The sequence below is a fragment of the Asparagus officinalis genome, chromosome 1 (assembly GCF_001876935.1).
Source record: "Asparagus officinalis chromosome 1, Aspof.V1, whole genome shotgun sequence".
Classification (NCBI taxonomy): Eukaryota; Viridiplantae; Streptophyta; class Magnoliopsida; order Asparagales; family Asparagaceae; genus Asparagus; species Asparagus officinalis.
The window spans coordinates 129,331,255-129,358,754 of record NC_033794.1 but is presented as its reverse complement, the minus strand read 5'-3'; the positions used below and the strand labels follow the sequence as shown (position 1 = coordinate 129,358,754).

Sequence of the window (27,500 nt, the reverse complement as noted above, 5' to 3'; positions counted from 1 at the left end):
CTTTAATTACACATTTAAAACTGAATGCAAGTTAATTTCTGCTAGGGGCACATGATATTTGATGTTTTTTTATGCAAATGATTTCATCTTCTAATATTTTGTCAAGGATACCGATCTGACGGATGTTCTCCTGTAATACCCAATTATTTTTGTAATCAAAAGTAAATAATAATTAATTAACAAACAAAAGATACGATAGTACTGCTGTCAATAATCATGAGGGTTCGATCTCCTCTTTATCTAAGGGGGTGTTTGGTTCAATTTCTAGAAATTATAGGAAATATTTTCCACCTAAAATATGATTTCCTTGTATTTCTTAAAAAAATTATAGGAAAAGTTTTGAGAAATCAAAAAGTACCAATTTTCTTGTTTTTTTTACTTTGCTTGTTTGGTTCAAAACAAGAAAATAGCTCATAACTTTATAGAAAATAACAAGATTTGGTAGGTTTTTAATTAAATATGGTATGTGTCAGATTTCTGGTGATTTCCTCTCATTTTGAGAGGAAATTGCTTTTTGTAAAATTTGGTAGGTTTTGATATTTTATAGAAAATATTTCTGTAAATTTTTTGTAGAACCAAACATAATTTACAGAAATCTCTAGAAAACTTTTAATTACAAATTTGCCATTTTCAGATGTTTTGAGAAAAGTTTTCTCAAAAAGTGTGCAACCAAACAGCCCCTAAATCTAAAGCATGGGGATGAAATATGGGATCCAATCCATTCGAAATTTAAGGGGGTGTTTGGTTTAATTTCTACAAATTATAAGAAATCTTATTATTTTCTATAAAGTTATGTGTCATTTTTTTTTTGCAAACAAGTAAAGTTAAAAAATAAAAATTGGTACTTTTTGACTTCTCAAAAGTTTTCTTATAGTTTTTTTTAAGAAATACAAAGAAATCATATTTTGGGTCATTAAAAGAAAAAAGAATCCTAATGATAATCGGACACACTCCCTAAATTTATAGAAAAGTATCAACTTTATAGAAAAATGTCAATGTGGTGTCAGATTTTTGGGTGATTTCCGCTTATTTTGAGAGGAAATTGATTTCTGTAAATTTTGGTACTTTTTTGTACTTTACATAAAATATTTCTGTGAATTTTTTTTGAACCAAACACAGTGTACAGAAATCTACAAAAAAAAATTAATTACACAATTACCATTGTCAGACATTAAAAAAAAACTTTTTTATAAAATTGTGCAACTAAAAACCAGGTTAGGGTCGAAGATGGAACTCGGGCTTTGACTGTTCTTTCTTTCAGAACATCCCACCACGTGGGGTGTCCCGGATTCATTGGGGCGGAGGGTGGTGTTGGGGGGGGGGTTGCAGTCTAAAATCCATACTTGCCCCCCTGCTGGTCCTTCACTGGTAGGTGCATTCGGTCCGGATACGGCTCGGATATGATGCTTATCATATCCATATCCACTTAGCCATCTCGGATACGGATACAGATACAGATATACCTCGGTAAGAAAAATTTATAACCATATCCGTTAAAATCGGATACGGTTACGGATATACATGCGGATATATAAACGGATATGCATGCAGATACAAAATCAAATATGAGAAAACTAGATAGTATTGAGAAAAACATAGTTCATGTGATACAAAAGAGTTTGTTAATATATCCATTATAATTGAAAAGTTAAGATTAGACATCTTGATCATTAAAATTAACCACAAATCCATAATCTAAGAATCGAAACTATCGTAAGAGTATGACTAATATGCATTCAGATATTTCGGATACGGATACGAATATTTCACTACAAAACCATATCCATAACCATATCCTATCAGCTATAGATTTGAGTAACCATATTCGTATCCTAACGGATACGGTTACGGATATTTTCTCGGATACGGATACGGTTTAGCACCCCCTATTCACTGGTATCGCCGTATATATAGTAAGTTGACTCGCGGGACACGGCACCGCGTAAGCAGCCACGTGAAGCGCCGACGCTTAACCGAGGCAGTTGGGCCGTCACAGCCAGGAGTCAAGCAAAAGGTGGGTGGGCCCCACCGGAAAAGAGATAGAACCAATAAATAGGCAGATAATTATTATTCAAACAATAGATAATAATAATAGTTTTCTCAAATAATAATCAATCTCCCTCTCTCTCTCTCTCTCTAAGAAATAAGCACAGAGATCGAAGTCCACAGAAACCCGTTTAGGATTCGGATCCAATCGACGACCCGCTATCTGGGCGATGGTCTGATCTCTCTCTCTCTCTCTCATCATTGGCTTGTTTACAGAGAGAGAGAGAGAGCGATGGGTTGTGCTGGATCTTCACAGTCTAATGGGGAAGGTGAGATTTCGGTTCTCGATGTTTTATTGATGCAAAGTTTGCTTCTTTTTTAATCTTATTATGGATCTTGAGTTGGATTGCTGGAGGTTTCGGTTCTTTGTTAATCAAAGTTGGTGCTTTTTAGGGTTTTTGTATGATCTGTGGAGGTGTTATTATTATTGTTGTTGTTGTTGTTGTTGTTGCTGTTGCTGAATTCATCCAAATGCGCGTTCTTGAGAATTTGGGGAATTTAGAGGATTACTTTAGTTCTTTTTCCTGTTATGTTTTACTTTGTTGTCTAGAGAGTTCGTAGAGTTTTAGGATGGTAATTATGTGGACTAATGGGCTTGGATTTTAATTATACGATGTAGATATGTAATGAGTTTTTTTAGGGGAATTTTACTTGCATGTGTACTAATTGAACTTAATTCATTTGTTTGTAAAACACTCGCGCGCTGGTCCGTAGAAATATAGACATATATGCAGACACGTGTCGTATGCATTCACGGGTGCAAACCTCCGGATACTATGTTTTTTTGGTACAAAGTCCATAGACGGCACTTGAACCTAGGACGTCGGCGACCCAATACCAACCGGTTGAGTAGCTGTCTTAGGAATCAAATATGCTCTCCCGAAAACAAGAAGAAGGCGCTGCTCGTGGAGCAGCAAGAGCTTGTTGTGCGGATGTCACTTAGAGATCATGCCCTTTGAGTAGGTTCCTTGCAAGTAATTTGATGAATAAGAGGATTCAAAGTCTAGCCTGACATTCTAAAAGTTGCTGGAGTTTTTCCCATTGAGATATATGTTCTTATCTTCTTATTATTACTAATTAACAGTAGATTTGGCATTTTTTTCTTGACATTCATATTTTTCATACTTGAGAAATTTGAAACTTGGTTTTGTTTGATCATTATTATCTTGAATAATATCCAGATTCCATTATATTTATTCTACTTAATTTATAGTGTTTGGTTGTCGCGCGTCTTTGCGGAAGCCTTGCACGAACAGCCTTGTTCTCTGTCGCGCTTGAGCGCCGGACAGCGTTTTTCGTCTTTTGTTTACTTTTTTCTTTTCCCCTCTTTTTTCTTTGTCTCTTTGTTTTTTTTTATTTTCTTAGTCCTTCTCACAACGAACGCTGTGATCACAGTAGAAGAAAGCCAAACCTTTGCACAAACCAAAGGCCAATTACGAGTCACAATTATGCTAAAACAAATCATCAAGGATAATTACTTCTGGTGTTTCGGTTTTCAATTCCTGTCCATGTTATGGGAGCGTATGTAATCGGGTTCTCTTTTTCTGATGATTTCTCTATCACTTGGATGGAAATCTATACTGGGTATGTACAGCTCCTACAAAATCACACTCAAATACTAACCTACACTTCCTTACATTATGCTCTCACTCCTTCATTAATAACTCTCGCCCTTGGATCAAGTGCTCTCAAATATTTCAATGCCTAAAATCCTTCTTCGCTTCTTTCTCTCCTTATAGACCTCTCTGATAATATTTGACGGGGATGCTTATTTATTTGAATTGACTTACAATCCCAATACCAAAGGAGGGATCTCTCTTCACAAGATAACAGTGATTTTTTCTAAATGAGTCTGGTTCCATATTGCTTTTTCTTGTTTTTTCTTCTTTTTGTTTCTTTTTTTCTATTTTTTCCGTGATTGGTTTTTTCTTGATTCTTATGTTTTTTTTTTCCTTTGTTATCGTTGTTTTCTTTTGGTTGGCTTTTCTTTGTTCTTTTCCATTGCTTTCTTTTCTTGTTTTCTTCCTTCTGGTTGTTTCTTTATAATGCTTTTTGCTTGTTTAGTTTTCTTCTGATCCCCGTTTTGTTTTTTTGTTTCTCTTTTCCTTTCCGCTCTTAGTGTTTTTTTCGCGTGTTTTTCTTCTTTCTCGGGTCCTTCTTTGCGTTTTTTTTTCCTCTTTTCATGGGTTGCAGGAGGGGTGTGGTGGGGTCATGGTCATGGTTGGTGGCATGGATCAGATTTCTCTGCCATCTGATTCTTTGTCCGCATCTGTTGGGTGTTGTGCCTCACTGACCCGGGTTGGGGTGCAGGACATATCTCTATCTCTTTTTACATATTCGTTGCTCTTGGTCATTGATCTTGTCCCACCAGGGTGTGGTGGAGGCTCTGTTTTTGAAGTTATTTCTTCTACTTCTCAATTTTTCTGTTTTTAATTTCCCACCGAAATCACCTTCTGCCCTTGTTTTTCACCCAGTTCTGGTCTTCTTGCAATAATCTTCCGGCGAAGGTGCTTCCTTTTGGAATCTATTGAGGGTCGGACATGCCTTTTCTCTTTTTCCTTTCCCATTTTTAACATGAGCAACTTCTCACATTTATTGTCATAATTTGTTGTCGTTCTCATCTATTTATTTTCTCTCTTCTTCCCCCCCCATATTTTTTTCGTGTGTCCCTTATATTTGTTTCCTTTCTCTTGCCCTGGCACATTGCGGGTGCGACGACCGCTCCGGCTCTCCCAAGGGATGCAAGCCGCGTAGTTGCATCCAAATGGCCGCCACGCCTCACATTACGAATGTGTGCCAAGTTTGCGACAGGGGACTGGATCAAACTTGTTGCTACGCAGTACGACTTAGGTGAGCATATGCTGCCGGATTATCCTTCGTGTGGATTTCACAATTTCCACATCGCCATTTCAAGAAACATCCCGAACGAAGTGATAAGCGAACGTCAATGGTTGCTTCGTCTCGCATGAAAAACCTGATTCTCGCGACAATATATAGGCACTCATGCTAGTCGCATGAATAGTGACGGATCGCTGGATATACAAGGTTCTTCCAAAAGTCCTCGCGAAGCAAAATAGCCCCTTCACAGCCTCCGTAAGCCGCCATCATACTCTGGGCCTCCGTCGTAGACAGCAAGCCACCGTAGACTGTAAGGTGCATCTCCAAGCACATGTGCCGGCGCGCCACGGGTTAAAGGAACACATACCCCGTAGGTAGACGGCGCTTATCCAAATCCCCGGGCATAATCGAATCACATAGCAATGCATAGCTGCCCACTGCGTCTGGTGTCCGCGCTCATAAACCAAACCAACGATTGAAGGTACGTCTAATGTACCCAAAATCCATTCCACGGCGTCCCAATGACCATGCCTGGATCGTGCATGGTTATCTACGACACCATGCCCTGCAACGCTGTGACAAATCCGGCTCATGGTACTGACCATACGCGTACATCAAGTCGACCAACTGCGCTCGCATATGGAGTTTCGTCATCAACTCAGGGTCTTACAATGCTCGCTGAGGGCCAGGCTGAACCTTCAAATGGGCCTCCGCAACGGTACACAAACATGGCTTTCGTATCATGCTAACATGGAATGCGCTGTAGAACCTTCTCAACCATAGCACCTGTGTCAAACAATCCTGCCCTTCTTCTTATCTCTGGGCCGAATCTCCATCCCTAAAATGCGCTTCGCCCGGCCCGTCCTTCTCCTCAACTCATCTCGAAAGCCTGAACTTTCAACTCATCTATAGCTGACCTGGAACTAGAAGCACCAACATGTCATCGACATAAAGCAACAAAATAAATGTACGCACGCTCCTCTCAACTTGCGAAATACACGGCAAGGATCAAACCTGGGCTCCGAGTGTATCGATGACCAACAGCATAAAAGCGCATCAAATGCCTTACTACCGACTGTCGAGGAACTGGCTTCAAACCGTATAGCGATTTCTTTAGCCTGCCAACAACTTATCTTCCCTGCAGGCTCGAATCCCAATGGCTTGAGTCATACTTTTTCTTCCATCCAGATCACCATGAAATGCTTCTCGCACATCCACTGATCTACTCCAATCATACTGCTGCACCCAAAGTAGGCAAAATCCGAATCGACGAAATGCTTCCCCACGGAGGAAAACTCATTGTAATCAATACTCTCCTGTGCATAGTCCTACGCAACCAACCTAGCCTTGAACCTTCACGGAGTGGCCGCTCCAAGTCCATCCGTTCTTCGTGTACACCGCACTTGTACCCAATCGCCTTCCGCGCCCTTTGAAACCTCTACACGCTCCCTGTATCTGTTCTTGTGAAGAGACTCATCTCGCTCCTGCATAGCCACTGCCACGCGAATCAGCCTGCCGAACTCTTAGCCTTCTAATGTAGTAGGCACCATCTCATCGATACTCCTCACCGGAAGTGATATGCAACTGGTGTCGGCATACCGTGCTGAGCAGCCGTGAGTCTGCTCCTTGTCTTCGTGCCCGCAATAGATCCTGAACCTGGCCGTCGGTCTCCTATCCTGCTCATGATACCCATCCTCCGCATACGCACCGTCGTGCTCGCTGCGTCCACTCGGTCGGCACTCTCTATGGATACTGCTATCTGGACTCCTGTGGAGCTGCACTCAATCTCCACCACCTGCGAAATCTCCTTGTCGGGCTCCGCTCCTCACAGCCTGATCGAGAGCTGGGAAGCTTCAAGAATAGAAGAAGCCTCAATCGAATGTGACGTCTACTCAGCAAACTTCTTCATCAACGTGGATTCCAAGCTTGTATCCTTGACACCACGCTTGAATCACAATAATGGCCTTCCTAGCTCGAGGTTGCCAACTTATCAGTTTACATGATATATGCAGGGCAACAAATACTTAAGCTGATCATGTCATGTGCTGTCTGCTCCCTGCCGCACAATCTCCAGTAGGGGTCTTCCCCCTCCATCGCAGATGAAGGCAGCCTTGTTAATGAGGTGGCTCGCATAAGAAAGTGCTCAGCCGAAAAGATCTTTCTCCAACCCTATGCGTCTGACATCGAATCTTCTCCAGCAAAGACCGATCTCAATCTCCTCCGGCCACCACCATTCTGCTGGGGCGGTGTATGATAACTGTGAAGTTGCTCTCTATGCCTCGTCTCGACATAGCTGCAGAAAGGGGTTGAGGTGATACTCGCCGCCGTTGTCGGATCCGCAAACGCTTGATCTTTCTCGCAGTCTCGGGCAATTCCAAATTTCTTCTTCCACTCCACAACAATTCTATGACTTCAACATCTTCATCTTCATGGTGTAACCCAACATCGCCGTAGAATAGTTCATCAACGAGTGACGAACAATGTCGAACCACCAAGTGATCGCGTTTAGTGGGACCCCAAACATCTGTGTGCACCGTACATAGATGCCTGCGCCTATGATGGCCGTCCCGAACTTCACGCTTTGTCCTTCTTGCCAAGTACATCGTGCTCACAGAATTCCACTTTACCACTCTGGCTCCGCTGCAAAGCCGCCTGCTTGCAGACAACGCCGCTGCAGTGACTTTCTCGACAGCTGTATGCCCTAGCCTGTAATGCCGAAAGTCTTCATGTCCCCTCTGAAATGCCCCGAAGCACCTGGCCAATCTCGGTGCTCCCCTTCAGATAGTATAAGTTATGTCTGCGGATTCCCTTCATCACCATCAAAGATCCCTTAGTGACCTTTGCTACAGCATTCTCAAAGGTCACCCTGAATCCCTTCGCCTCTAAAGCCCCAACTGAGATAAGATTCTTCTTAAGTTGAGGAACGAATCTCACCTCCTTTAGCTCACGGACTACTCCATCGTGCATCCGAATTCTCACAGTACCTATCCCACAAACGCCACAGGATTGATCATTTCCCATGACGACAACACCCCCATCGAGTCTCTCAAATGATGAGAACCAATCTCGCCTAGGAGTCACATGATAAGTAGCGCCAGAATCAAGCATCCACTCCGATGCATCCAAATGGTTCACCTCCGGAGTAATCAAAAGAGAAAAGCTCGAATCATCGGAATCATCGCCTTTCGCAACATTCACCTCATTGGCCTTCGGGCCCTTATTCTTGCTATTCTCCTTTTCTTTGACTTTCGGGCAATCTCTCTTCCAATGTCCCTGCTCCTTGCAGAATGCACATTGGTTCTTTCTAAGCTGGTGACGACCTCTTGACTTTGACCTCCCTCTGTTTCCACCTTTCTGATATGAGCTTCTACCTCTCGCCGACAAGGCCTCTCCTGAAGTACTAGCGCGGGAAGTCTCCTTATCCTTCCTCCTCAAATCATAGTTCGTCAATGCGTTAGTCACTTCACTATAAGTGATAGAAGATCTCCCGTTCAGCAACGTAAGCACGAAGGTATCATACTCCTCATCCGGTAAGGAGCCCAAAAGAATAATAGCCTTGTACTCATCTGTGATCTTCTCATCCACGTTCGCCAAGTCCGACAACAACTTAGTGTAGTTGTTCACATGAGCCGCAAGCGAGGTACCTCTGGACATCTGGAATCTGAATAACCTTCGCAGCAAGTGCAACCGGTTCTCAACACTCTTCGTAAGGTACTTATTGTTGAGAATTTCCCACATCTTCATCGCAGACGTCACCCCAATCACATCGTATTTCAGCTCCTGTTCCAAACAGGACCTGATCACCCCGCAAGCATTTCGATTCATCTTTTCCCATATCGCCTCTTCATATTTAGGTGGCCTCACATCGACCATGATGGTCTCCTCCAGATTTTGAGCATTGAGCGCATCCTGTACGTCGCTCATCCACAAACCAAAATTGATCTTGCCGTCATATTTCACAACACTAATCTTAGTGTTCTGAAAACCCACTTGAACTGTGCCTGTCATCTTGCTGCTTTCACCAATTACTTCACCCATAATCACAACTTCCAAATTGTAGAGAAAGATCCAAACTTTGAAAGAATAAGAAATTACCCAACTGAACCCTAGATTGGATTCCAAATAGAACTCCTAACCACACGAGGAAAGCGAGATCTTCAACGGCAACTTCAAACCCTAACTCCACCAAAGCCTAGAACTCCAAGAACCAAGCTTCAAACTGAATCTTCCTCCACCTAATCCAAAACCCTAGATCTGAATCTGAGCTCTGATACCACTTGTCGCGCGCCTTTGCGGAAGCCTTGCACGAACTCACAACGAACCTGTGATCACGAGTAGAAGAAAGACAAACTCTTGCACAAATCCAACCAATAAAGCCAAATCAATCCAAACACAGAGATATACGTGGTTCGGCAATTTGCCTACGTCCACGGGGAGAGGATGGGGAGATTTCACTAAATCAAGGAGAGTACAAAGGGTTACAATCACACAAATTCTCTCAAACTAACCCTCAACCAAAGATCTCACCTTGCTCACAATATCTCCCTCTCACAATGCTCAAAAGATTCCTCAATCTCTGATAAAAAACCCTCACAAATCGTTTCCCTATTTATATCAAAACAAAACCCCAATCAGACTGCAAATAGGAAACCTGCGTATGCAAAAAACCCGCTATAAGTCGACTTATCAGTGTGCACAAGTCGACTTGACAGAGAGAAAATCAACAACTGGAGAACACTTCATAAGTCGACTTAACAGACTGTTAAGTCGACTTGCCATAAGTCGACTTAACAGTCATGCTAAGTCGACTTGACAGAGGCTAAAATCACAATTCGGCTGCAGATCGTAAGTCGACTCGTGCACAGTGCATGAGTCGACTTATGCCAGTTTTTCTGGTTTTTCTGATTCTTTTCCTGATTTCTCCACAATTCTCCACCTCGGCGAATTTTGCCAAAAATGAGCCGACACCAAACCAAGAGCATCAATGTGTCGTCTCTCCAAATACGGCTGCACCACCATGGTTGCCTACGTACCCCCTCTCCCAAGGGATCAAGCCGCCCGTAGTTCATCCAAATGGCCGCCAACGGCCTCAACAATCACAAATATTCAACAAGTTTCTGCAATGATCAAACTTGTTGCTTGGAACCACCTTCGTGAGCATATCCGCCGGATTATCCTTCGTATGGACCTTCACAATCTCCACATCGCCATCTTCAAGAACATCTCGAACGAAGTGATAACGAACGTCAATGTGCTTCGTCCTCGCATGAAAAACCTGATTCTTCGCCAAATATATAGCACTCATGCTATCACAATGAATAGTGACGGATCGCTGCGATATACCAAGTTCTTCCAGAAGTCCTCGAAGCCAAATAGCCTCCTTCACAGCCTCCGTAACTGCCATATACTCTGCCTCCGTCGTAGACAAAGCCACCGTCGACTGTAAGGTGCATCTCCAACACACCGGCGCACGGGTCAAGGTGAACACATACCCCGTTGTAGATCGGCGCTTATCCAAATCCCCGGCATAATCCGAATCAACATAGCCAATGCATAACTGCCCACCTGTAGTGTCCCGCTCATAAACCAAACCAACATTGAGCGTACCTAGAATGTACCTCAAAATCCATCTCACGGCATCCCAATGACCCACTCCTGGATCGTGCATGTATCTCGACACCATGCTCACTGCCTGTGACAAATCCGGCCTCGTACATACCATCGCGTACATCAAGCTCCCAACTGCGCTCGCATATGGAGTCTTCGACATCAACTCACGGTCTTCAACTGACTTCGGTGAAAGGTCAGCTGAAAGCTTCAAATGGGCTCCCAACGGTACACTAACTGGCTTCGTATCCATGCTAACATGGAATCGCTGTAGAACCTTCTTCAAATAAGCCACCTGTGTCAAACAAATTCTGCCCTTCTTCTTGTCTCTGCCGATCTCCATCCCTAAAATGCGCTTCGCCTCGCCCAAGTCCTTCATCTCAAACTCATTCGAAAGCTGAATCTTCAACTCATCTATAGCTGACCTGGAACTTGAAGCAACCAACATGTCATCGACATAAAGCAATAAATAAATGTACGCACCTCCTCTCAACTTGCGAAAATACACGCAAGGATCAAACTGGCTCCGAGTGTACGAATGACCAAGCATAAAACCATCAAATCGCCTATACCACTGTCGAGGAGACTGCTTCAAACCGTATAGCGATTTCTTTAGCCTGCAAACCAACTTATCTTTCCCTGCAGCTCGGAATCCCAATGGCTGAGTCATATATATTTCTTCATCAAGATCACCATGAAGAAATGCTGTCTTCACATCCAACTGATCTAACTCCAATCCATACTGTGCCACCAAAGCTAGCAAAATCCGAATCGACGAATGCTTCACCACCGGAGAGAAAACCTCATTGTAATCAATACCTTCCTCCTGTGCATAGCCCTTCGCAACCAACCTAGCCTTGAACCTCACTGGAGTGCCCTCAATGCCCTCCTTCTTCGTGTACACCCACTTGCACCCAATCGCCTTCCGCCCCTTTGGAAGCTCTACAAGCTTCCATGTATCGTTCTTGTGAAGAGACTCCATCTCCTCCTGCATAGCCACCTGCCACGAATCAGCCTCCGAACTCTGCTCGGCCTCTCTGAATGTAGTAGGCACCATCTCATCGATACTCTCCACCGGAAGTGCATATGCAACTGTGTCGGCATACCGTGCTGGCACCCGTATGTCTCTCCTCTGTCTCCGTGCCGCAATAGAATCCTGAACCTGAGCCGTCGGTCCCTGATCCTGCTCATGAGTACCCGTATCCTCCGCATCACCGTCGTGCTCGCCTGGCGTCACCTCAGTCGGCACTCTCATGGATACTGCACTATCTGGACTCTGTGGAGCTGCATCAATCTCCACCACCTGCGAAATCTCCTCTGTCGGGTTGCTCTCCACCTGATGAGAGCTGGGAAGCTTCAAGATAGAAGCCTCATCGAATGTGACGTCCCTACTCAGCACAATCTTCTTATCAACTGGATCCCAAAGCTTGTATCCCTTGACACCACGCTTGAATCCTACAAATATGGCCTTCCTAGCTCGAGGTTCCAACTTATCAGTTCTAACATGATAATATGCAGGGCAACCAAATACCTTAAGCTGGTCATAGTCATGTGCTGTCTCTCCCGACCACATCTCCATAGGGGTCTTCCCCTCAATCGCAGATGAAGGCAGCCTGTTAATGAGGTGGCTCGCATAAGAAAGTGCCTCAGCCCAAAAGATCTTCTCCAAACCACTATGCGCCAATAAACATCGAATCTTCTCCAGCAAAGACCGATTCAATCTCTCCGCCACCCCATTCTGCTGCGGTGTATGACTAACTGTGAAGTGCCTCTCTATGCCCTCGTCTCGACATAGCTGCAGAAAGGGGTCTGAGGTATACTCGCCGCCGTTGTCGGATCGCAACGTCTTGATCTTTCTCCCAGTCTGCAGTTCCAATCTCTTCTTCCACTCCACAAACAAATCTAGGACTTCACTCTTATGCTTCATGGTGTACACCCAACATCGCCTAGAATAGTCATCAACGAACGTGACGAACCAATGTCGACCACCAAGTGATGCCGTCTTAGTGGGACCCCAAACATCTGTGTGCACGTAGTCCAAGATGCCCCTCGTCCTATGAATGGCCGTCCCGAACTTCACCTTCGTCTTCTTGCCAAGTACACAGTGCTCACAGAATTCTACTTTACCACTCTTGGCTCCCTTCAAAAGCCCCTGCTTGCACAATGCCTGCAGTGACTTTTCACCTGTATGCCCTAGCCTGTAGTGCCAAAGTCTGCTCATGTCCGCCTCTGAAATCGCCGAAGCAACCTGGCCAATCTCGGTGCTCCCCTTCAGATAATATAAATTATGATTTCGGACTCCCTTCATCACCACCAAAGATCCCTTAGTAACCTTTGCTACAGCATCCTCAAAGGTCACCCTGAATCCCTTCGCCTCCAAAGCCCCCACTGAGATAAGATTCTTCTTAAGTTGAGGAACGAATCTCACCTCCTTCAGCTCACGGACTACTCCATCGTGCATCCGAATCCTCACAGTACCTATCCCACGAACGCCACAGGATTGATCATTTCCCATGACCACAACACCCCCATCGAGTCTCTCAAATGATGAGAACCAATCTCGCCTAGGAGTCACATGATAAGTAGCGCCAGAATCAAGCATCCACTCCGATGCATCCAAATGGTTCACCTCCGGAGTAATCAAAAGAGAAAAGCTCGAATCATCGGAATCATCGCCTTTCGCAACATTCACCTCATTGGCCTTCGGGCCCTTATTCTTGCTATTCTCCTTTTCTTTGACTTTCGGGCAATCTCTTTTCCAATGTCCCTGCTCCTTGCAGAATGCACATTGATTCTTTCCAAGCTGGTGACGACCTCTTGACTTTGACCTCCCTCTGTTTCCACCTTTCTGATATGAGCTTCTACCTCTCGCCGACAAGGCCTCTCCTGAAGTACTAGCGCGGGAAGTCTCCTTATCCTTCCTCCTCAAATCATAGTTCGTCAATGCGTTAGTCACTTCACTATAAGTGATAGAAGATCTCCCGTTCAGCAACGTAAGCACGAAGGTATCATACTCCTCATCCGGTAAGGAGCCCAAAAGAATAATAGCCTTGTACTCATCTGTGATCTTCTCATCCACGTTCGCCAAGTCCGACAACAACTTAGTGTAGTTGTTCACATGAGCCGCAAGCGAGGTACCTCTGGACATCTGGAATCTGAATAACCTTCGCAGCAAGTGCAACCGGTTCTCAACACTCTTCGTAAGGTACTTATTGTTGAGAATTTCCCACATCTTCATCGCAGACGTCACCCCAATCACATCGTATTTCAGCTCCTGTTCCAAACAGGACCTGATCACCCCGCAAGCATTTCGATTCATCTTTTCCCATATCGCCTCTTCATATTTAGGTGGCCTCACATCGACCATGATGGTCTCCTCCAGATTTTGAGCATTGAGCGCATCCTGTACGTCGCTCATCCACAAACCAAAATTGATCTTGCCGTCATATTTCACAACACTAATCTTAGTGTTCTGAAAACCCACTTGAACTGTGCCTGTCATCTTGCTGCTTTCACCAATTACTTCACCCATAATCACAACTTCCAAATTGTAGAGAAAGATCCAAACTTTGAAAGAATAAGAAATTACCCAACTGAACCCTAGATTGGATTCCAAATAGAACTCCTAACCACACGAGGAAAGCGAGATCTTCAACGGCAACTTCAAACCCTAACTCCACCAAAGCCTAGAACTCCAAGAACCAAGCTTCAAACTGAATCTTCCTCCACCTAATCCAAAACCCTAGATCTGAATCTGAGCTCTGATACCACTTGTCGCGCGCCTTTGCGGAAGCCTTGCACGAACTCACAACGAACCTGTGATCACGAGTAGAAGAAAGACAAACTCTTGCACAAATCCAACCAATAAAGCCAAATCAATCCAAACACAGAGATATACGTGGTTCGGCAATTTGCCTACGTCCACGGGGAGAGGATGGGGAGATTTCACTAAATCAAGGAGAGTACAAAGGGTTACAATCACACAAATTCTCTCAAACTAACCCTCAACCAAAGATCTCACCTTGCTCACAATATCTCCCTCTCACAATGCTCAAAAGATTCCTCAATCTCTGATAAAAAACCCTCACAAATCGTTTCCCTATTTATATCAAAACAAAACCCCAATCAGACTGCAAATAGGAAACCTGCGTATGCAAAAAACCCGCTATAAGTCGACTTATCAGTGTGCACAAGTCGACTTGACAGAGAGAAAATCAACAACTGGAGAACACTTCATAAGTCGACTTAACAGACTGTTAAGTCGACTTGCCATAAGTCGACTTAACAGTCATGCTAAGTCGACTTGACAGAGGCTAAAATCACAATTCGGCTGCAGATCGTAAGTCGACTCGTGCACAGTGCATGAGTCGACTTATGCCAGTTTTTCTGGTTTTTCTGATTCTTTTCCTGATTTCTCCACAATTCTCCACCTCGGCGAATTTTGCCAAAAATGAGCCGACACCAAACCAAGAGCATCAATGTGTCGTCTCTCCAAATACGGCTGCACCACCATGGTTGCCTACGTACCCCCTCTCCCAAGGGATCAAGCCGCCCGTAGTTCATCCAAATGGCCGCCAACGGCCTCAACAATCACAAATATTCAACAAGTTTCTGCAATGATCAAACTTGTTGCTTGGAACCACCTTCGTGAGCATATCCGCCGGATTATCCTTCGTATGGACCTTCACAATCTCCACATCGCCATCTTCAAGAACATCTCGAACGAAGTGATAACGAACGTCAATGTGCTTCGTCCTCGCATGAAAAACCTGATTCTTCGCCAAATATATAGCACTCATGCTATCACAATGAATAGTGACGGATCGCTGCGATATACCAAGTTCTTCCAGAAGTCCTCGAAGCCAAATAGCCTCCTTCACAGCCTCCGTAACTGCCATATACTCTGCCTCCGTCGTAGACAAAGCCACCGTCGACTGTAAGGTGCATCTCCAACACACCGGCGCACGGGTCAAGGTGAACACATACCCCGTTGTAGATCGGCGCTTATCCAAATCCCCGGCATAATCCGAATCAACATAGCCAATGCATAACTGCCCACCTGTAGTGTCCCGCTCATAAACCAAACCAACATTGAGCGTACCTAGAATGTACCTCAAAATCCATCTCACGGCATCCCAATGACCCACTCCTGGATCGTGCATGTATCTCGACACCATGCTCACTGCCTGTGACAAATCCGGCCTCGTACATACCATCGCGTACATCAAGCTCCCAACTGCGCTCGCATATGGAGTCTTCGACATCAACTCACGGTCTTCAACTGACTTCGGTGAAAGGTCAGCTGAAAGCTTCAAATGGGCTCCCAACGGTACACTAACTGGCTTCGTATCCATGCTAACATGGAATCGCTGTAGAACCTTCTTCAAATAAGCCACCTGTGTCAAACAAATTCTGCCCTTCTTCTTGTCTCTGCCGATCTCCATCCCTAAAATGCGCTTCGCCTCGCCCAAGTCCTTCATCTCAAACTCATTCGAAAGCTGAATCTTCAACTCATCTATAGCTGACCTGGAACTTGAAGCAACCAACATGTCATCGACATAAAGCAATAAATAAATGTACGCACCTCCTCTCAACTTGCGAAAATACACGCAAGGATCAAACTGGCTCCGAGTGTACGAATGACCAAGCATAAAACCATCAAATCGCCTATACCACTGTCGAGGAGACTGCTTCAAACCGTATAGCGATTTCTTTAGCCTGCAAACCAACTTATCTTTCCCTGCAGCTCGGAATCCCAATGGCTGAGTCATATATATTTCTTCATCAAGATCACCATGAAGAAATGCTGTCTTCACATCCAACTGATCTAACTCCAATCCATACTGTGCCACCAAAGCTAGCAAAATCCGAATCGACGAATGCTTCACCACCGGAGAGAAAACCTCATTGTAATCAATACCTTCCTCCTGTGCATAGCCCTTCGCAACCAACCTAGCCTTGAACCTCACTGGAGTGCCCTCAATGCCCTCCTTCTTCGTGTACACCCACTTGCACCCAATCGCCTTCCGCCCCTTTGGAAGCTCTACAAGCTTCCATGTATCGTTCTTGTGAAGAGACTCCATCTCCTCCTGCATAGCCACCTGCCACGAATCAGCCTCCGAACTCTGCTCGGCCTCTCTGAATGTAGTAGGCACCATCTCATCGATACTCTCCACCGGAAGTGCATATGCAACTGTGTCGGCATACCGTGCTGGCACCCGTATGTCTCTCCTCTGTCTCCGTGCCGCAATAGAATCCTGAACCTGAGCCGTCGGTCCCTGATCCTGCTCATGAGTACCCGTATCCTCCGCATCACCGTCGTGCTCGCCTGGCGTCACCTCAGTCGGCACTCTCATGGATACTGCACTATCTGGACTCTGTGGAGCTGCATCAATCTCCACCACCTGCGAAATCTCCTCTGTCGGGTTGCTCTCCACCTGATGAGAGCTGGGAAGCTTCAAGATAGAAGCCTCATCGAATGTGACGTCCCTACTCAGCACAATCTTCTTATCAACTGGATCCCAAAGCTTGTATCCCTTGACACCACGCTTGAATCCTACAAATATGGCCTTCCTAGCTCGAGGTTCCAACTTATCAGTTCTAACATGATAATATGCAGGGCAACCAAATACCTTAAGCTGGTCATAGTCATGTGCTGTCTCTCCCGACCACATCTCCATAGGGGTCTTCCCCTCAATCGCAGATGAAGGCAGCCTGTTAATGAGGTGGCTCGCATAAGAAAGTGCCTCAGCCCAAAAGATCTTCTCCAAACCACTATGCGCCAATAAACATCGAATCTTCTCCAGCAAAGACCGATTCAATCTCTCCGCCACCCCATTCTGCTGCGGTGTATGACTAACTGTGAAGTGCCTCTCTATGCCCTCGTCTCGACATAGCTGCAGAAAGGGGTCTGAGGTATACTCGCCGCCGTTGTCGGATCGCAACGTCTTGATCTTTCTCCCAGTCTGCAGTTCCAATCTCTTCTTCCACTCCACAAACAAATCTAGGACTTCACTCTTATGCTTCATGGTGTACACCCAACATCGCCTAGAATAGTCATCAACGAACGTGACGAACCAATGTCGACCACCAAGTGATGCCGTCTTAGTGGGACCCCAAACATCTGTGTGCACGTAGTCCAAGATGCCCCTCGTCCTATGAATGGCCGTCCCGAACTTCACCTTCGTCTTCTTGCCAAGTACACAGTGCTCACAGAATTCTACTTTACCACTCTTGGCTCCCTTCAAAAGCCCCTGCTTGCACAATGCCTGCAGTGACTTTTCACCTGTATGCCCTAGCCTGTAGTGCCAAAGTCTGCTCATGTCCGCCTCTGAAATCGCCGAAGCAACCTGGCCAATCTCGGTGCTCCCCTTCAGATAATATAAATTATGATTTCGGACTCCCTTCATCACCACCAAAGATCCCTTAGTAACCTTTGCTACAGCATCCTCAAAGGTCACCCTGAATCCCTTCGCCTCCAAAGCCCCCACTGAGATAAGATTCTTCTTAAGTTGAGGAACGAATCTCACCTCCTTCAGCTCACGGACTACTCCATCGTGCATCCGAATCCTCACAGTACCTATCCCACGAACGCCACAGGATTGATCATTTCCCATGACCACAACACCCCCATCGAGTCTCTCAAATGATGAGAACCAATCTCGCCTAGGAGTCACATGATAAGTAGCGCCAGAATCAAGCATCCACTCCGATGCATCCAAATGGTTCACCTCCGGAGTAATCAAAAGAGAAAAGCTCGAATCATCGGAATCATCGCCTTTCGCAACATTCACCTCATTGGCCTTCGGGCCCTTATTCTTGCTATTCTCCTTTTCTTTGACTTTCGGGCAATCTCTTTTCCAATGTCCCTGCTCCTTGCAGAATGCACATTGATTCTTTCCAAGCTGGTGACGACCTCTTGACTTTGACCTCCCTCTGTTTCCACCTTTCTGATATGAGCTTCTACCTCTCGCCGACAAGGCCTCTCCTGAAGTACTAGCGCGGGAAGTCTCCTTATCCTTCCTCCTCAAATCATAGTTCGTCAATGCGTTAGTCACTTCACTATAAGTGATAGAAGATCTCCCGTTCAGCAACGTAAGCACGAAGGTATCATACTCCTCATCCGGTAAGGAGCCCAAAAGAATAATAGCCTTGTACTCATCTGTGATCTTCTCATCCACGTTCGCCAAGTCCGACAACAACTTAGTGTAGTTGTTCACATGAGCCGCAAGCGAGGTACCTCTGGACATCTGGAATCTGAATAACCTTCGCAGCAAGTGCAACCGGTTCTCAACACTCTTCGTAAGGTACTTATTGTTGAGAATTTCCCACATCTTCATCGCAGACGTCACCCCAATCACATCGTATTTCAGCTCCTGTTCCAAACAGGACCTGATCACCCCGCAAGCATTTCGATTCATCTTTTCCCATATCGCCTCTTCATATTTAGGTGGCCTCACATCGACCATGATGGTCTCCTCCAGATTTTGAGCATTGAGCGCATCCTGTACGTCGCTCATCCACAAACCAAAATTGATCTTGCCGTCATATTTCACAACACTAATCTTAGTGTTCTGAAAACCCACTTGAACTGTGCCTGTCATCTTGCTGCTTTCACCAATTACTTCACCCATAATCACAACTTCCAAATTGTAGAGAAAGATCCAAACTTTGAAAGAATAAGAAATTACCCAACTGAACCCTAGATTGGATTCCAAATAGAACTCCTAACCACACGAGGAAAGCGAGATCTTCAACGGCAACTTCAAACCCTAACTCCACCAAAGCCTAGAACTCCAAGAACCAAGCTTCAAACTGAATCTTCCTCCACCTAATCCAAAACCCTAGATCTGAATCTGAGCTCTGATACCACTTGTCGCGCGCCTTTGCGGAAGCCTTGCACGAACTCACAACGAACCTGTGATCACGAGTAGAAGAAAGACAAACTCTTGCACAAATCCAACCAATAAAGCCAAATCAATCCAAACACAGAGATATACGTGGTTCGGCAATTTGCCTACGTCCACGGGGAGAGGATGGGGAGATTTCACTAAATCAAGGAGAGTACAAAGGGTTACAATCACACAAATTCTCTCAAACTAACCCTCAACCAAAGATCTCACCTTGCTCACAATATCTCCCTCTCACAATGCTCAAAAGATTCCTCAATCTCTGATAAAAAACCCTCACAAATCGTTTCCCTATTTATATCAAAACAAAACCCCAATCAGACTGCAAATAGGAAACCTGCGTATGCAAAAAACCCGCTATAAGTCGACTTATCAGTGTGCACAAGTCGACTTGACAGAGAGAAAATCAACAACTGGAGAACACTTCATAAGTCGACTTAACAGACTGTTAAGTCGACTTGCCATAAGTCGACTTAACAGTCATGCTAAGTCGACTTGACAGAGGCTAAAATCACAATTCGGCTGCAGATCGTAAGTCGACTCGTGCACAGTGCATGAGTCGACTTATGCCAGTTTTTCTGGTTTTTCTGATTCTTTTCCTGATTTCTCCACAATTCTCCACCTCGGCGAATTTTGCCAAAAATGAGCCGACACCAAACCAAGAGCATCAATGTGTCGTCTCTCCAAATACGGCTGCACCACCATGGTTGCCTACGTACCCCCTCTCCCAAGGGATCAAGCCGCCCGTAGTTCATCCAAATGGCCGCCAACGGCCTCAACAATCACAAATATTCAACAAGTTTCTGCAATGATCAAACTTGTTGCTTGGAACCACCTTCGTGAGCATATCCGCCGGATTATCCTTCGTATGGACCTTCACAATCTCCACATCGCCATCTTCAAGAACATCTCGAACGAAGTGATAACGAACGTCAATGTGCTTCGTCCTCGCATGAAAAACCTGATTCTTCGCCAAATATATAGCACTCATGCTATCACAATGAATAGTGACGGATCGCTGCGATATACCAAGTTCTTCCAGAAGTCCTCGAAGCCAAATAGCCTCCTTCACAGCCTCCGTAACTGCCATATACTCTGCCTCCGTCGTAGACAAAGCCACCGTCGACTGTAAGGTGCATCTCCAACACACCGGCGCACGGGTCAAGGTGAACACATACCCCGTTGTAGATCGGCGCTTATCCAAATCCCCGGCATAATCCGAATCAACATAGCCAATGCATAACTGCCCACCTGTAGTGTCCCGCTCATAAACCAAACCAACATTGAGCGTACCTAGAATGTACCTCAAAATCCATCTCACGGCATCCCAATGACCCACTCCTGGATCGTGCATGTATCTCGACACCATGCTCACTGCCTGTGACAAATCCGGCCTCGTACATACCATCGCGTACATCAAGCTCCCAACTGCGCTCGCATATGGAGTCTTCGACATCAACTCACGGTCTTCAACTGACTTCGGTGAAAGGTCAGCTGAAAGCTTCAAATGGGCTCCCAACGGTACACTAACTGGCTTCGTATCCATGCTAACATGGAATCGCTGTAGAACCTTCTTCAAATAAGCCACCTGTGTCAAACAAATTCTGCCCTTCTTCTTGTCTCTGCCGATCTCCATCCCTAAAATGCGCTTCGCCTCGCCCAAGTCCTTCATCTCAAACTCATTCGAAAGCTGAATCTTCAACTCATCTATAGCTGACCTCAAACACTCGCGCGCTGGTCCGTAGAAATATAGACATATATGCAGACACGTGTCGTATGCATTCACGGGTGCAAACCTCCGGATACTATGTTTTTTTGGTACAAAGTCCATAGACGGCACTTGAACCTAGGACGTCGGCGACCCAATACCAACCGGTTGAGTAGCTGTCTTAGGAATCAAATATGCTCTCCCGAAAACAAGAAGAAGGCGCTGCTCGTGGAGCAGCAAGAGCTTGTTGTGCGGATGTCACTTAGAGATCATGCCCTTTGAGTAGGTTCCTTGCAAGTAATTTGATGAATAAGAGGATTCAAAGTCTAGCCTGACATTCTAAAAGTTGCTGGAGTTTTTCCCATTGAGATATATGTTCTTATCTTCTTATTATTACTAATTAACAGTAGATTTGGCATTTTTTTCTTGACATTCATATTTTTCATACTTGAGAAATTTGAAACTTGGTTTTGTTTGATCATTATTATCTTGAATAATATCCAGATTCCATTATATTTATTCTACTTAATTTATAGTGTTTGGTTGTCGCGCGTCTTTGCGGAAGCCTTGCACGAACTCACAACGAACCTGTGATCACGAGTAGAAGAAAGCCAAACACTTGCACAAACCAAGCCAATTACGACAAATCAAACCAAACACAAGGATATACGTGGTTCGGCAATTGCCTACGTCCACGGGGAGAGGATGGGGAGATTTCACTATATGGAGGAGAAATACAACGGGTTACAACTCACAAAATCACTCAAATATAACCCTAACCAAAGCTCTCAACTCCCTCACAATATCTCCCTCTCAAAGTGCTCAAAACAATGCTAAATCTCTTCTTTTCTCTCCTTAAGAAACCCTAAAAAACGTGGTCCTATTTATAATAAAACACAATCCCAAACAAAGGAGGATTCCTCAACAAATAAGGATTCTAAAAACGAGTCTGCCACACCCTGCACCATGGGTGTGGCAGAGGGGGTGGTGCAGGAGTGGTGCAGGACAGATTCTGCCACACCCTGCACCGTGGGTGTGGCAGAGGGTGTGGTGCAGGACAGACTCTACCACACCCATGGCAGACACCACACCAGGGTGTGGTGGAGCCTGTTTTGAGTTATTCTTCACGTTTTTCACAATTCCTTCGCACCACACCAGGGTGTGGTGGAGCCTGTTTTGAGTTATTCTTCACGTTTTTCACAATTCCTTCGCCGTTTTCACAAATACACCATTTTCTTTGTTAATTCATTAATAAAAGGAAAGCCACAATTTTTTTTAGTTAAAATATTTCTTTAATTAATCCATTAATATTACACATGTGATGATGATAAGCGGGCAACAAGCTACGCCGCTAATCCTTTCTGAATCGTAAAACCCAACCGACGAAACACGTACTCAGCTGATCCTGCTGTCGCCACATTCATATTCATGGTTTTTTTTTTTTTTTTTTTTTTTTGGATTTCATGGTTTTTTTTTTTTTTTTTTTTGCTTGGAAAGGGTTATTACTATATTCAAACTCTCCAAAAGAAAATTGTCATGAAGAGGAAGGAAAATGTGCTCTTTTATGTATTCCATTATCAATGTTTAAAAACAGCGGCTGTGTCAATTTCTTAATTGAAGTTTATTCTTCTTCATGTGTTTTATGTATTTGTTAACAAGATTTTTATCTTACTCTTCTTTGTTTGATTTTTTTTAACATGATATATTATTTGGATAATTTCAGCTCTCTCGAGAGAAAATTATAAGTATAACCCAGCAAAAAAATGTCAACAAAGACTATAAGCATTGAAAAGACGCGATTTGTTGTGTTATTTGGAAACCAATGATTTTAAATAAAATTTAAAAAAATTCCTCAATGACCTAAAATATGGGACCAATAGAGGGGACAGATGATGTGTCACCATCCTATTGGATAATGAGTTGACTATCATTAATGATGACCAACTCATTATCCAATAGGAGGGGGACACCTCACTTGTTCCCCTATTGGTCCCATATTTTGGGTCCTTGTAGCAAAGCTCTAAAATTTAAGTTCATACACATCAGCCGTGTGAAATCCAAGGTTCATCGCAAATTTGCAACTAACATATAAATATTTGCTGCCATTCGTCAAGTATAAAACTTCGACGCGAAAACAATTATTGCTCGTATTGGGATATCATCTATTAATTTCTCTATTTCCTTTTTATTATTTTATTTGTGAGCCTTATTCGTTTGTACAAATTAAGCCGATAAGCTAAGCTATGTATATAAAGGTCAAAGTCATGGAAGCGTATTCTTGAGAATCTGCCAATTATTTTTTGAAGACTTTTCTAATGTTCTAGTCAAGCCACGCGGCGGTTCTAATTAATTATATCCATTTTGTCAAAAAATGCTCATCTTCTCTTTTTTTTTTCTTTGAGATTACTTTTAGGGGCTGTTTGGTTCGTTTTAAAATGCGATGGAAAACTTTTACTTTGCCTCCACGTCGGTTTTTTCACCTCCACGTCTGATATTTTGTTTCCGCTGATTTTTTTTCCCCGCTTTGTTTCGCAAGGGCTGAAGAAGAAAACCGAAGAACAAATCGCCTCCACGTCGGTTTTCTTTCCCTCCCCCATTTCCTCCCCCAACCGAGTGAAATCGACAAAAATTCTGGCCACGTCGGATTTTTTTCTTCCTCGTTGATTTCTTCAGCTAGAGTTACCTCCTTCGCATCGCTCCCGCCAGAAAATCCAGCCAATTAATTCAGCAATCAAAGGACCGGAGCAAAGCCATCAGGCAACAGCGGCGCATTTTAGAGTTCATCACCGACGTCACCGACATCAACGCCGTCATCGAGCAGGCCGAGGAGGCTGACCGCGTTTACACTGTCGATAACCCTGACCCAAATCTCCTTGTTAATCTGTATGTTTCATTGATTTCTGCCCTCTTTTATTTGAAAAGATTGGTTTTTGATTGAAAAGATGTGATTTTGATTGTTTGGGATTAGGGATTTGGATGGGGTATTGTCGGTGGAGGAGATGAGGGAGGAGCAGAGGGAAGAGGAGGCTCTACACGCTGGCAGTCTCCAAGTTCCTCGAAGGTGAGATTTTTGTGATTGTCATCTTGGTGCTGAAAGGATTTCATGTTTGATTAGTTAATAATGTATGTAATTGCAAAAGAATGTGGATACAAAAGAAATAAATGTTTAATAATTAATTAGTTAATCATGTTTGATTCTACGTTTTCTGGATGAACATTTAAGATTATGATTAGTGCCTAATTAGTGTATTTCTCTTGAAATCAGTTATAAAGTATAGTCAGCATCCTTTGTGGTGTTTTTCTCTGGTTCCTATCACTTCAACTGGTTCTGCATACTTACTCAGGATCCAGAAAATGCATTTCATATCGACTTCTATTAGTTTGTGAATAATCAGGTTCCTATCAAGAATTTTATTTTCGGTAGATATAGTTATTATGCCATGTTTCTATTAGTTTGAGAAGGAAATGTAGTGCAATTCCATTTGCATTGTTGATGCGTTTATTTAATTTTCCACTCTCTTAACTGAGAATTATTATTTTTAACAAGTGGTTTATCTACTATGGATAATATTTGTTGTCAAATGCTTCCTATTGCAAATGCATTGATCTCTTTCTTTCCAAATCAACCGAAGGACTGCGATGATTTCATGATCCCATCTTTTTGTTGATTGAGAAGAAAACATCACCGATCATGCCAAATATCTACTGGAGCAGACAACTAGATCATTCAGAATTTGATGTTAATCAGTTGCCATATCATATAAACTGATATAGATCTTTAGTCATAAATTCTGTTGCATCTTTACTTCTGTGTAGTTGATATCAAAGAGACTAATAATTTTTAGAAGCATACTTCACCAACTATCAAATGATCTTTTAAGGACAATCGTGTGTAAACCTTGCACCTGTGATCTGCATCATATCATGTTTCTGCCTAAGAAATTACAGCCTAGAAGTGAATATTATACTCCAAAAACAATGGAGAAAACTCCTGGTGATTCAGTTTATATTATTATGTAGTTGAGAGACTCATATTAGATGCAAGTTACAACACACAGAATTGGTTTGACATGTATAAACAGATACAGAGAAGTGTGAATTGATTACTTAAGGGAATTTCCAGATTTTTTTTCCTGTTTGATTTTGCATACTTCCTTTAATCTTTTCAATATTATGCAGTTTTTCTTGTTGCCAACAGCCTACGCCATTTCTCATTCCTAATAAGAATGTTGGATTATTCTCTTATCTTGCAGACCTCAGGTCACTATTGCAACAACAATGATGTTATGCCATCGCTTTTATCTCCATCAGTCTCACAGAAGGAATGAATGGCAGGTAAGGAATCATATATGTTATGCACTAATGTGTGTCACGTTAAACTTGTTACTGCATTGTCATGCAATTAACTGTCTGTTGTTCTAAAGAAACATATAAACTTACAAACCAATTCAGATTTCATCGAGTTATGTTCTCTGATGATATTTTTGAGAACCGGGGCAAAATGCCCAGGAGATTTATTAATTAGAGAAAATAGATCCAAAATATATATACATGCAGAGGAAGACAGAGAAGAAGTGCAGAAGGAGATGAGTAAAGATTAGAATACAAAAAAGACTAATATCACTTTCTACATCAAGCTGCTGCGTTGCTTCGAGTCAAGCACCTATTTCGGTGTAAGGCGGTGTTGTCTTACTAAAGGAAGATGATCATCAATCAGGATATGAAGAGTGTTTTTATCTTTTCAAAATACTTTTGCATTCCGTTCATTCCAAATATCAAAGTAACATGCAAGGACGATAAAATACCTTTGACTAACGATATACATCACAAAGCGCTAATATATTTTTGAAATTCCTTACAGGCTTCGAACCACACTCTGCTTGCAATATGAACCCAGTTACATTGCAGTCGGGTCTCTTTATCTTGCTGCTAAGCATCACAATATGAAACTTCCAACATGGGATGGTTGCATTTGGTGGTAATTGTTGGAAATCATGCCAAAACAGTTAGATGGTAAAATAACTTTTACCATCTTTACTAGTTTGCGAATGCATAGACACTATCTTACATTTACTTAAGTGGGTATTCTATTACAAATTGTAGAGATACTTTAACAAATGATGGAGTTATTAGGTTACAAGAAAAGACCTTTGGTATCTCCTGCACTCGAGAAGCCAAAGGTAATCCAACCTCCAATTGCGTCTGCGGAGAAGGCAGAGGAGCCATCAAGCAGCCCAGAGTCTTGTGTATTGAGCAGAGATGGGTCTTCAAGTAGAAGCCCTAGTCATGAGTTTAGTGAGGAAGCTAGCTCAGCAAGACTCGTAGAATTGAAGAAAAATAGGGAAGCTCAATGCGAGCTGAGAAATTCTGAAAGCCCGGATGGTGTTGTTGAGGATTGTAGAGGGGAGCATGTCCTTAATAAGATCAACGTGGACGGAATCAAAGCATTGATGAAGACGCGAAAGAGGAAAACAGAAGTTAATAACAAGTGTATACAAGCTTTGGACGATTCAAGTGAAGAATCTTGGATTCAAAGAGAGTTGGAAGCTAGAATAGAGTTGGAAACCAAGAGGCAAAGACAAGTTTGAGATTTTGTAGGGAGATTGAAGTTGTTACCGCAGATACCATGAAATTATTATGAATGGATCTGAACTTTAGTGGATTATTTTCAGCGCTGCTGTTATTAAAAGTTATGGCTGCAGTAGCTAAAATGAGCTCAATATGTGTTCAGTTGTACAGAATGGCATTGTTCAAGCTCTATAAATCATTCAATTATAAATGTAATGGTTTCCATCCCTTTCTCACAAAGTTCTGTGAGGATAGTTGTATGTACGTGTTCAATTTTTCTTTTGATGAATGTGTACACGTTCAATTGTACATTCTTTTATAGCTCAAGCTCTGTAAATCATTCAGTTATGGGTGAAATCATATCATTAATTTATCACAGCTCTTTGAGGATACTCAATTGGATGCTTTTATGTTGTTCAGACATTGTAAACTAGTTTGTCACACACAGCTCTTTGAGGATACTCAATTGGATGCTTTTATGTTGTTCAGACATTGTAAACTAGTTTGTCACACGTTTTTGTGAATATACTTTCTGTAGGCGTCTAAAAATGCCTATAGGTATCCACACACAGCTCGAGACAGAGAGAAGACGACGGACATTGTTATCCGAGTCTAAGAGGATTATCTGACGCCGACAAGCGCCTGAAGCAAAACGGCGAATCAAGTGACCTGCGCGCTTGACAGTCAGCTCGCGCGCGCCAATCAGCTCGCATGCGTCAATCAACACGCACGCGTCAATCAACTCAAAGCATATAAATCAACGAAGCGAACCAAACACACGAAAGGACAAGTATCAAAGAAAGAGAACGGAAAAGAAAAAAAAA

General features: G+C 43.4%; 1 protein-coding gene and 1 long non-coding RNA gene across 3 annotated transcripts in view; both read left to right on the top strand.

The window, feature by feature from the left end:
- The window catches only part of LOC109848029 (ubiquitin domain-containing protein 2-like), a 58,448-nt gene continuing 33,043 nt past the window's right edge, over positions 2,096 to 27,500 (top strand). The window contains exon 1 of the mRNA XM_020417328.1: positions 2,096 to 2,315. Within this exon, the coding sequence (XP_020272917.1) occupies positions 2,279 to 2,315 (37 nt within the window). The 5' untranslated portion in view covers positions 2,096 to 2,278. The remainder of the gene's footprint in view (positions 2,316 to 27,500) is intronic.
- LOC109848209 lies at positions 23,671 to 27,066 on the top strand. Of its 2 annotated transcripts, XR_002248750.1 has the most exons (5): positions 23,671 to 23,991; positions 24,077 to 24,169; positions 25,362 to 25,443; positions 25,970 to 26,121; positions 26,242 to 27,066. It is a non-coding gene; the product is annotated as an uncharacterized LOC109848209 (long non-coding RNA). The 2 variants fall into 2 exon arrangements; XR_002248743.1 differs by having other exon boundaries at positions 25,970 to 27,066.